At 33.8% G+C, this 13,064-nt stretch overlaps 1 protein-coding gene across 1 annotated transcript in view; it reads right to left on the bottom strand.

Moving 5' to 3' along the window:
* The window catches only part of LOTGIDRAFT_200309 (hypothetical protein), a gene marked incomplete at its 3' end in the record, with an annotated part of 36,554 nt that overhangs the window by 1,064 nt on the left and 22,426 nt on the right, over positions 1 to 13,064 (bottom strand). Inside the window, exons 15-17 of the mRNA XM_009049556.1 lie at positions 4,222 to 4,341; positions 1,652 to 1,885; positions 734 to 850 (exon numbers count right to left, since the gene is read on the bottom strand). Of these exons, the coding sequence (XP_009047804.1) occupies positions 734 to 850; positions 1,652 to 1,885; positions 4,222 to 4,341 (471 nt within the window). The remainder of the gene's footprint in view (positions 1 to 733; positions 851 to 1,651; positions 1,886 to 4,221; positions 4,342 to 13,064) is intronic.

Raw genomic sequence — 13,064 nt, 5'->3', positions numbered from 1 at the left:
ATGTATACCATGTAGAAACTCTGAAAGAGAAGCCGAACTCAATCATAGAGAGGTGTCAGTCATTCAAAAAGAGCATGTCCTTTCTCTCTGGCGACACGTCAGCCACATCGTGATAAAGGTTATCCGATAAACAGCTTCCGCTTCAGCTTCAGTGCTATAGTATCCTCAACACAATGCTGTGAATCGGTAAAACTTAAAAAAAACTCAATCAAATTTATGAAGTAAGTAATTTTTCAGATAGTCCATGCAACAATAAAATATCCGATCCAGTTTTCCTCTGATCACAAATACACAATGTAAAACGTGGGTTTCCGATAAGAAGTTGCTTACCTATTTGACAATAAGGTCCAGAGAAACCAAAAGGACACGAGCAAGTATAATTAGTTGGACCGTTTAAACAGGTCGCACCAGTATTACAAATATTATTAACACAGTAGTCTATCTGGCCGGCTGAAATCATAAAACATTCGGTGAAAATTCAAAAATGAAAATAAAATCAAAAATACATGGAGAAAGCCGAAATTCTGAAGTTCAAATTCCAACAAATCAAAAACCAACAACATAGAAAATGAAATATGCAATGCTTCTAATTGTTGTTATGGGTCATTCAAATTATGAATGACAAAGCAAGGTGTCTTCAGAGAGCGACAAGAAATCAAACCCAAAGCATGTAAATAACGGGCATGATTTTATCAGTGCATTTTGAAGGCAAAACTATAAAAAATCAACTTACTGCTTTCACAGAACTCTCCTGTAAAACCTAGAGGACAATTGCAGGAATATTGTCTATCACCATCACTAATACAAGTAGCACCGTTTAGACAGGCGTTATTCTCACATGATGTTATTCCTGCAAATATAAGGTAAAGCTACAGACTACATTCGTATTTAAACTGAGGGTCATTTAATGGATTTGTCTCCCTTTAGTCATTTACAATTTTCAATTTTAAAGATGATGGCTGCCAATAGATGAAGATGACTGTGAATTCAGCTCAAGCGTGCTGCAAATGAAAGTAAAAACTTTTTATTGATCAATTCTTCAGTTTTCTAAAGCTTTGCAAACAAGTCGGGATTTATGGGTCTAAATAACTAACTGAGAAATCAGAAATCAAATCAAAATTATTAAATGTTATTGCCTCCCTTTGCTAATAATAATGAATATAACTTACTGGTCTGACAGACATCGCCTGTATAGCTTGGTGGACACTGACAAAAGAAATTACTGACGGATTGTCTGATACATGATCCACCATTCTGACACGTGCTTTTATCACATACATCTATAATAATATATACAGAATTCAAATTAGCCGGTGTTTGGTTGCACTGGAACATTTACATTAGTCCCTTCAAATAATAAATCTGACTCACCATTGAGTAAATTTAGTTAGTTTGTTTTATAAAGACGAAAAAGTCTTATATACTAATTACGCTAAATAACTTTTATTATATTTCCGATGATGACGTCACAAGGATTTCTGGAACTTTAGAAACCACAGAATCGGACGGTGATGCAACTAGAAGCTATAAATATTCCCTATAAACATACTTAGACAAGAACAAATATGTTCAATCTCCTTAAGCGTTATGCAATTGTCGATCTTCATTTAGGTACATAAACCATTACAATCAGAATATGTCTTCTACTCACCGTTTTCACACAAATCTCCAGAAAATCCAAACTGACAAACACAGGCATAGCCCAACTCTTCCGATACACATAATGCATTATTCTGACACTGGTGATTCAGACAATAGTCTATAGTTCCTTCAAATTCACAGAAAATACCAAAGAATCCTGGCCTACACCTACAGATAAAAGTATCGACACCATTCTCACATATACCGCCATTTTCACATGGTTGACCTCGACAGAAATCTACTTCTGGTGGTGGCGTTGTTGGCGTTACTGGTTTCACGGGTAGTAAATCTGAATAAAACATGGCAGTATGAATAATTTAGCCTTTGGATGGAGCGAATTCAATAATCATACAAATAATACAAATTATAACTTCGAATTCAAACAGATACATATACATTGTTCTAGAAACTAGCTTTACCAGCTGACAGAAATCAAACTTAGCTACCCGTATCACTTTTCAGACCAAAAATTCAACAATCGACAGTTCTACCATTCAATAATAGCGAACCGATAGTAGCCAACGGAATTGACAATAGTTTAATTCGCTGGTCATTGACATTCTAGTAGCTAATACCGACATTATCAAGTCCATGCTTTCATAGTCATCTGGCGATTGGTTTGTAGGCGAACATTGGATTTAAATTAAAAGTGATACAGGTATCGCTATAGGTAGGCCTATCTTGCATTCAATTCTATCAGCTGAATAACTACATTTATTTTACATGCTACTATCAAAATCGCATTAATTTCATCATCTATTCATTATCTATTTATTGATAAGTATCACTTTGACAATCAGATAAAAAATTCGATCATATTCAAACATGCACCGCCTTTAACACTAACACATGCTGAACATAATTGGTTAGACCATGCAGGGACAAACATGCACAAGGGCTCAAATTTTAACCTTACATTGAATTTGAAAAATTAAAAGCAACATACCTTTTATAAATCACCATTGAAGCATACATAACATGGGAAAATGGGAGAGCGTTACACATATATGGGATTTGCATGATATAATATTATAGGAAATGGGGAAAATAAATTTAGGCATGGCTACCAAAATAATTCAAGGAACAAAACGGTGGCATTATAAATACATGTATGTAAGACTGGGAAAATCATTAGATTACCAAATACAATGTGGGAAATGAAATGAATGGCATAAATCAGATGATAATTTATGGATCGAAAATTGGAAAAATACACACTTGTTTAAGGAAATAGCATTATGGGACATACAATTACATGCAAGTATTAATCCAAAATACATGCAAATCTACATCAACCTCGGCAAATAAAAAATAAACAAAATACGACGATACATACAGGCTGTTTATTAGAAAATAATGTACAATAAAACACAATTAAAGCAAAAACAAACACAAACATAACAGGATAAAAAAGACAATGGTTTTCATATTTCTTGATCCCTAGGACGGATTTCGTGATTCAAACAAGATATCTATGATGTAGGGCTGTGTACATCGAGCGAATCAGTCTCGTTTGATTCGACGAACAGTGGTTGGTATAGATCTTATGAACCATCTGGTTCGTGGTACTAATCAGGATGCTAAATCTCAAACAATTTGGCCATTATAGGCTACTGCTAATGTCGTTGTTTGCACGAAGGATTATTTGCATACCTATTATCTGAGCAAAGTAAAAAGGTTTTTTGAATTTTTTCTATTACTTTGATGAGAATTAGAATAGCAGCCTCAAAATTGTAGGCTACTGTTTGTCTGAGCACATCATTATGTCCAAATTTGCTTTTAAAGAGGCTCATCATCAGCTAAAATTTGTGACTTTTTGGGGTTGAAATTTCTAGGAGGGAAACGCAAAGACATTCTAAGACTAACAGTACTATTTTGAGGCTGATATTCCAATTCTCTTAAAAATATCGAAATAAATCATTTTTTGTTAATTTGCTCAGTCAATAGAGGTTTGGTAATTTGATTAATTAAAGATATGAAAAACTTACCAGAAATTTCACAATCGTTACCAGAGAATCCAGCCAAACAAGTACATACGTATCCAGTGACAGTGTTTCTACAGTTTCCACCATTTTGACAGGGGAAGGCACTGCAGGAACTACCGACAACTATAATAAAAGAATGGAATCACATTTCTATACTAGTAGTCATCCAACATGAAAAGATCACATTCCAAGAAGTTTACATTTTATACCAAGAAATTTATATCAAGTACCAAGAAGTTTACATTTTATAACAAGAAATTTATATCAAGTACCAAGAAGTTTACATTTTATACCAAGAAATTTATATCAAGTACCAAGAAGTTTACATTTTATACCTAGAAATTTATATCAAGTACCAAGAAGTTTACATTTTATAACAAAAAATTTATATCAAGTACCAAGAAGTTTACATTTTATACCTAGAAATGCATATTATATACCAAAATCAACAATAACTATCACAGGCAAGTTAAGATAAGAAAGGCTTCTAGTCTAGGTAAGAGTAACAAGTTTTCAGGGGCAGCATCTGTCAACTATATCTATCAGAGGCAAGATAAGATTCGACATGTTGTGGAATATCAATAAGAATACTCACTGTTTTGGCAATTATTTCCACTTGTTCCAGTTGGACAACTACAGACGTAACCACTGAATATATCATTGGTACACACTCCACCGTTCTGACACGGGCTGCTAAAACATCTATCAGTCAAACCTAAAATATATATTAGGATACAATTAACATAAAAATAAAATAAATTATAGTAGATATCATTAAATAACACATTTTTTAACTGAGCCACAAGAACATTGATGGCATCAATATCTGGATGTCATTATTAATCTAGGAATTTAGACTCTCGTCATTTCCGTTTGGTTTCTGTTAAAGATGGGTTTCCTTATTTTTTAGTGTCAAATTAAGCAAACTATTTGATTAATTAGTGTTTCTAATCAATTATCATGTATTCTTAATCATATCATGATGTTCTTATTGAATATAATAAGGCGTTTTAAAGTCTGGATGAACAAAAAAAGACTTTTTGACCTTTCTTGATTGGTCACTCAAAGGAATTCTGCTGTTCATTCTCTTCTAATTTAGCTAATTATGTATTAATTATGTACAGACAAACTGGTGTTATTCTAATTCATTAGAACACCTCTACTTTCTATTTATAAAAGTATTAGCATTTTCATTTTCATTTTCATAAATGAAAATAAGGGAACCCATCTTCAATTATAGACCAAATCGGATTTATTAGTGATTCATACAGTAAATAAGACTCATCACGCTGACCGACCTTCAGACAACTGAATTTTTTCAGCCTCTAATTCTAGTTTTTTTTATTTTCTAAACTTGAGGGAAAAAATAAAAGACATGACTTACCAAATTGACATCTGTCACCAAACGTTGGTTCAATACATTGACACTGAGCCTGGTTATTGAAACCTACAGAACAACTACCACTGTTCTCACATGGACTGGGACTACACGAGGTCGACCCACCAGCTGAAACGTACATCAAATACATCAAATACAAGCAAAAGAAGGAATAAAGTCGCACGACACCAATACAAGACTGGAAGTAGCCATTTTAAACAGGAATAATCACACAGGATCAGATGGTGCAGACAATGACCAAGTCAATTGGGATTGATCTTTGCCGGATTATCCATAGGTGTTCACTGATATATTGTAGAATGTATTCAATCACTGAAGTTTCAAACACCGTTCAGTTTCAAATTCACAAACTTACTGCAGTGAACGTTTCTTTGGCATTTATTTTACAGAGAACCATCTTTGATCCAAATTTTGGCAATTTCGATCTAAATTTCTCCGAGGCAAGTATAATATCAATATAATATCAATTTTTATCACATTATTCTCAGATTATAAGTTCTGTTTTGATGCTGATATTCTAATTAACATGAATTAAGAATACAAGTTTAAAACATAATAAAAACTTACCACAGTTAACGTTTCCAGGATAATCACAGACACTAACTGCAACATTAAATAACAAATTTCCAGGACAAGTAAATGATGATGTGACTCCATTAGCACATCGGTAAAATTTGGCACAATCCTGAGAATCTACCCAAAAATCTCCATTAGCTCTAGTTCCACAATTCTGGGCTCGAGTGAATGGTGTTGCAAGCAGTACTGAAACAATAAAAATAACGTATGAATATACATGCTAATCAAAACGAAAATCTTAACTTAATCAGAATAAAGCAATTAAAAAATAATCGCCAAAAACAGCGAATATCTTTCTGAACGGGATAACAGTTTCTTATCAGACTGCAAACACCCAGAACAATTGCTAAACTTTTCAAAGTTGTTATCTAAACGTTTTATGTCTATGAGGACATTGACAGCATCGATTTGCACCATGCTTATTTTATATGGTTTTAAAATGCTTGCCAGGACGAAAATGAGGAACTGAAAGGCCAGTTCAATTCTAATACTCTGTCACTTTATTTTACGATTTAATATCGACGAATTCTAGACTCAGTCTGACTAATATGATACAAGTATTTGGAAATGATTTCTGATTGAAACATGCAAGGGGATTGTCCAGTCATTGAAAGTCACGATCTGTTTTGTCAATTTCATGGCTTGACTCCCGAGCAATTTATGCTTATCATAACATCAAATATATAATCAAAGTAGGAGAGAGATGTAGACTACAAGCAAAATCAAATAAAATACTGAAAGGATTTTGAGAGAAAAAGAAAAGTGTTTGAGTCAGAATATTTGAACAACTCGCCCTGTTTTCAAATGTCCCCCATTGTCCCATATGTTGATATACTGACTACGTCTTTCTCGTTTTGTCAATATGTAGAGATCCTTAACAGACCCTCAAATTAGGAGTTTACGCCTGAAGATGTAAAAATCGTGACCCGTTTTAACAGTCACGACGTTAACAAACATTCTAACTCCCGTAATTCTGAAAGGGAGGGGGAGATAAATGTGCCTTATTCAAAATAGAATGAAAGTATTTTGATACCGTTGTAGGTCTATTTCAGGTAACTGAACTGAACTATTGACTGTACAACTAAACCCATTTTTCCTCCCGACCGTTGACACTTCATCTACTTTAAGATGCGTAGTAAGTAGAGGCCAGAACATAATTGGATTGACTCATTTAGCGATGATACCCGAATTTACCATCATGGATGAACCAGATGACTTAATGACTAAGTTGGATTCAGTATGAGACATTAAGTTAATTCTTTCTTTTCCTTAATGCCTCAACAGACGATTTTTCGTCCATAGATGCCAGGGTTTGTTTGACCTTACGCAGCTTCAATGATTGTAAATGCAACATAAGTATAACGAGCCAGACAAAGCTTATTTCTACAAAACCTGATCCTACTGTTAGGCCGGGCTTCTCAACTCGACAATACTTTAAATAAGTCTATATATTTCTTTGTTATGGCTATCAGTGTACTTGCATCGTGATCCAAAGAATATTACTTTGCATTCTGATTGCAGCATAGACCAATCCCTCAAATTTAAAGAATAATGTATCTGAAGAAATTTTGAAAATTACATATTAGTTATCAAATTGTATATAATTATCAAACACTAATAACGCCGAACCTTAATTTGAACATATTTATTACTACATATATTCATTTCAACCACAAATACTCCTTGACTAAATTTAAAAATGATTTCATATATTTAGAAAGGGTGGCGACCATTTATACTTTACAATAGAGAGAGTTTTTCTACGTGAAGTTGAAGTATGTCTTGAGTTATGAACTGTTAATATTTGTGTTAATTTTTACAATCTGAACCAAGTGCCTTGTGCATGTCATTAAATATATGGAGATGTCTGTTCGAATTGAGCAAATTGTCGTACGATGCATTGGACTTTGTTACTTTACTCCTTTTTTTTGTTCAAGTTGGTCTAGGGTTATGATTCTATTTCGTTGTTTGGGCTGACACATGGTTAATTAGGTTGTCGTTTACAATAAGAAGTAATTTCATGAACTTAAAATTATGGTGGTGAATTTTAGAATGAAGCAACTATTAACATTGGCACCAAACACTAAGATGTTCGTTTACAATTAGATGTAATTCCTTTATTGATTTAAAAATAAATTAAAAAGTATGGTTGTGACCTGAGTAAAGCATGTAACTGATTCCAAAAACTGTTTTGCATTTGAGTTGCATTAGATGTCTCTAGCGATGGGCGATAGGGACATTAACTCACAAAACCCTTACCACCTTAAGGACATGAGGTTTTGTTTTAAAATACAACCTAGGCATTGATCACATACCTTTCCAGAACACCTGGTTTAATATACCTACAATGACCTTGGTACTGCATGTGGTCAAAACATATTGACACCAAATCAATTGTTACTCCTTAGTTAGTTGAATGTTCAAATGTAACCAGATACAGAACAATAGACAATCAAGTTGAAAAGAAATTCCAGGCAATCCGAGTGACATGACATGAGAGATATGGTAGAATATGGTAGAAATGAGTAAGGAATTAAGGTAGACTAAACAGTGAATACTATCAAATATTGACCAACTGTAGGTTACTGTGAACTGATATACCACGGGCACCTGTCCTTACATTCTATTTAACACACTAGATAGCCAAAATTTTATCACGATTGTCCTATGTATGTATTAATACTGACAGCATACGTCAATTATAATTCAGCATTCTTTTTATTTCCTTTTTAAGTTCCCAAATTCAAATAGAGAACAAATCAAATGGTTAAAACTCTGCATATTTACCTCAAACTTTATTTCATTTTATTTTCATTAATCTTTTTTTCATTTATTTCAAATGAGGTCCATAGCTTCAGACTCGTAAAAGTAACTTATTATGTGGAAATTTTATGCCATAGTGAAGGTATATAACAATTTACGACAAAGAACAGATTCTCATTATATTGGTAATTATACAGTAATCTCTTACTACTGTTTGTAAGAATATAAAAAAATGCGCATTTCTTTCGCAAATATACAGTAATTGTCCAACTGTGTATAATAATTGTATTAAAATGTAACACATTGGAAGAGTATAACAATGTAAACATTATAAAAGTGTAACAATGTATAAGAAAATATATCATTGACTACAGATTTATTTGCCAACACTAGAGTATTTATTATTAATCATTCACTGTATCATCCCCATGGTCTGAAAGTTAAACAGGGCCATGTCCTTGTATATTGGACCTAATTTAGACCCGTGTAAAATATAGAGTTTAGAATTATTATTATTGTTATATTCGCCATTATATACTATTCATTCAACTGTGTATAATATATGTACTTAAAATGTAACAATTTGTAAGAATATATAGCAATGTCAAAAGTACAATGTATAAGATTGTATATATAAGGAGGTAAAACTGACCAGTTCTGTTTAAACAATGGTAAGAAGCAAGTAAAGAAATCAAGTCGTATAAAAAGAGGGTGGAAAGCAAACATGGACACTGTCCAGTACTTTATTTAAAGTGATGTTTAATAGTGGTCAAATACATCTCGACCCATTTAAACCTTCATCAGATATTTGTGTATCTTTTTTTATTGTCGCAATTTCCTTGTGATCTTCTTGAGTTGGAAGCCGTGATGGGTATCGTCAATCATGTCATGATACAATACGTATCGCGATACAAGTGTCACGATACGATACATATCGCGATATGGGGTAATGGGATAAAAATTAACATTTTATCTTTATAACTGTGATATTTGGTAATATTGTTGATAGAAGTGGTTACCGTCTGTCTGTCTTATTAATAGTTTCTAACCATTTCAGTGAAAAGAATTGTTATATTATAAAACAACTTATATCTTTAGATCTTCAATCTTCACTTTTTCATGGAATAAAAAGTATCGCCAGGTATCGATTCATCGATATATCGTTCCAGCTCTAGTACATTGTAGACTAGAAACGTCAATCTGATTTATACAACCGATATTTATATCAAAAAGAACATACTAACACTAACATAAATAAACTACTCTTTCCTTTAATTATAGCAGCGTTTTCATGGCTTTCTTGGCTGATGAATGATTGAAACGAGAGATAATCATAAACTGCATCAAGTACAAAAACAATTGGACGCAAAAATCCAATCAATTCAATGTAAATTGCCCATTTGCCAACTTTGATCGACGTTTATTACTTGCGATTAGTCTACACCTTTCCCACGAGAAAAGTCAGAAGTAATTTTTAAATAAATCAAGTTTTAATCCTATCTGATAGTCCGCCAAATCTGTATCACTTGCATTGTCTGCAGTAAGAGAATCGTAAGCAAACTTACACGATGACCCAAAACCACCACTCAATGATCGTATACAGAGCAGTAAATCGGGTTTTATGGCGCGAAAATGAGCCTTACTACAATATTGATTGTTATATGGATGGATATTTTGGATGTCCCCCTGTAGCTACGGGCGTGCAAAACGAAACTATTGAATTTACGTGGGTGGGAGGGAGGATGTTTTGTATGTATAGTATTTCAACTGTTTCGTTTCATTTGTGTGAAAATAATTCCATTATATTGACATCAATGAATATATCTGCAAACTCAATAGTTTCGTTCTGTTGTTTTAAAAGCAAGCAATCCATAATATTAGTAATTTCTAGTTTTGCTTCATATTCTACTTCCGCTTGATCGGTTGGTGCAGTTAATTTTGCTATTTGGTTTTACTGGAGTTCAAAACGGGAATCTAAGTATTAGTGACCTTTCGGGGAGAATGTACTTGTTTTCTGTGGTAACATGGCCACCATATGCAACTTGCAAATTCTACCAACATCACAGTTATTCTCCACATATTACAGCATCCCCCTTGTGGGTTTAAAATTTAAAAAACAAATCGACTTTGAGTTCAATTCAATGAAATTAAACGATGACCTTACAAGACCGCTGTCATTTTATTTGATTAACTGGTTCTCATTCACGTGAGATTGGCTCACATCCATAGAAACCACTGCCATCTTTGTTTACACAAGACGACATTAATTTGTATCTCGCTAATTCTCGAATCTCGCGGTATTTACGCCTTCTCTTTGATAAAGTGTCGTCTGTATGTCATTGTTTTCGCGCCAAATATTTTAGATTCATAACCCTTTGTTTCTGCTACATTCTAATCCCGCGTCTTTTAAGTCTCCAGATCGCTCTACCACCTGGCTTACGACTGAATTTCAATATTTTTGTTTGTTTTCAAAAGTAGGCGGATATGACAACCAAATAGAAAGATTATCATAACCAGAAACTTATATACTCACAGGCTAGAACTAGAATACAAGTTTTTATTTTCTATTCCTGTCTAGGGTGATTAAAAAAGTTAACCCATGCAGTATGCAATAAGGATATTTAGTCAGGACAGCTGCACCCGGTTCCCCCTGTCAGTGTTGCAGGCAAGAGGGTAGACATGGACAAGCGTCTAGTCGTTTGGATGGGACAATAAACCGAGGCTCTGTGTGCTACAGGCTGTGCACGTTAAAGATCCCTCGAGAGTTGGAGATCGAAAACGAGCAGGTTAACCCTGCTGTCTTGGCAAAATGTCCCTCATTGTCCCCTGCATGGCGTTACCCGTCTTCATTAGCCCACATGGTACAGAAAAGTAGGACGATAAACTCAATTTCAATATGGTGCAGAAAGTAGGATGTAAAGCCCATTTCATTTCATTTTAGCCTACTTACAAACCCAGGTTCACAAACCAAGAATCATGATCAAATGACTTCTATTGGTGTTCAACAATATAATTATGGGATGAAGTCAATTTGTTTTACGTCAGTAAGTAGTTATCCTTGATTCATTCGGTTCTAAACATATTCAAAATAAAGCTGATTTGCAAAGTTTTGTCATCATTAACTTTATTTCCATCTACAAACAGACAGAATTAAAAGAATATCTTATAAACACTCGACATTTTCTTTCTGAATTAAACCAAGCAAACACTTGTGCACAAATTACACGACATTTTAACACCTTTTTTCACAATTTTTGAATTTGTAAAATGCAAAACATCATTTAAACATCTAAAACATTTTTGTCTCAACGTGTAGGAGTAGAGTATTGTATTGAATAGCGAATTTAAAAGATTGTCTTTAAGACGGGAAGACTGCGTCAATAAAAATTGAAGAATTCTGATACTTTTCAAAGCTTTCCATAAATTCCTAGTTTTTTTTTAAATCTTTGATTAATCAATGAAACTCTAATCCATGCCATGCCAGGATTCTCCAAACAAGCATTAGAATTTGGAAAGTAAACTGAAATATTCAGAATTCAGAGCGTAATACCATCTCACGCGGCAGATTATTTGCAGGATTTTAAAAACAAGTTGGCGTCGTTTAAAACATCTGAAATATTTTAACCCTGTATTAGAGTTCGGAGAAGGAGCAAAGACCATCTGGTAGAATTTCTCAAAATTATTACAGTCCTTCTGCTGACACGTGCATCAGATACACAACTCTCATCAGGACAGCCGGGTCGGGAATGGTAGTTATTTATCAGATTCGACATTTTTTACATTACATTACATAACATTATCAGGTTTACATTGCTTTTTAGGCTATACTATACATTGCAAAATATACCAAGGTAATCGACACAACTCCCACTCTCAGTATATAGTGTACTTTAAAGCCAGGCCTTTTTCTCACATCTACTATATATACATTGACAAGAATCTTACACATGGTGCACCTTGCATTACATTACATTCTTCCACAGCAAAAACACGGATATCTTCTCCCAAAATTTTAAATAATTTGGCAAAGGAACGGTTTACGTCAAAAAAATACAGGAAAAGCTTTTTGATCTTTGAACAGGTTTGTGATATTGAATTTGGCAGTCAAGTGATATAAGTTTTATAAAATTAAACCTTTGTTCATCTGAAAAACAGAAGAGAATTCCGACCGACCTTCAGTACTTTTACAACATTACCAAATCTTGTTTTCCAAACATTTCGAACATCTTTAATGATTTTTAAACGTAATCGAATGGTATTTTATGCCTTTAAAACTTTCAAAATCAAATGTGAGAAGCAACTAGCACTTAGATTGTTGGCAATGTCAAAATACAATGCAAAAGCTGTAAGTACACATATTTCAAGATCTATAAGTATCCTTGATACACATACAAGGTCTAGATAAACCTCCTTGAATTCCTTTAGGACAATCGACTCCATCGTGCATTTGACTCTAATGTCAAACCATGTCAAACCTTATCAAACCTTATAACCACTGGTGGAAACGAAACGAATCAATGTGCGTCCACTAAATTACCTTATCTGGTTTTTTGGGCCCAGACTTGATTGTTCGGAGGTGCAAGTAATATATTCAGAGGGGCAATGGTGTATGGTGTTTAGTTTCAGTAATGGAATTAGTCAGTTGTCATCATTTCATACACCCCCCCCCCCCCCTCCTCTTTCCAGCTACCGGCCAGCAC

This window comes from Lottia gigantea (genome assembly GCF_000327385.1).
Source record: "Lottia gigantea unplaced genomic scaffold LOTGIsca_139, whole genome shotgun sequence".
NCBI classification, from domain to species: Eukaryota; Metazoa; Mollusca; class Gastropoda; family Lottiidae; genus Lottia; species Lottia gigantea.
The sequence above is the reverse complement of the archived record's forward strand: the minus strand, read 5'-3'. Positions and strand labels throughout refer to the sequence as shown.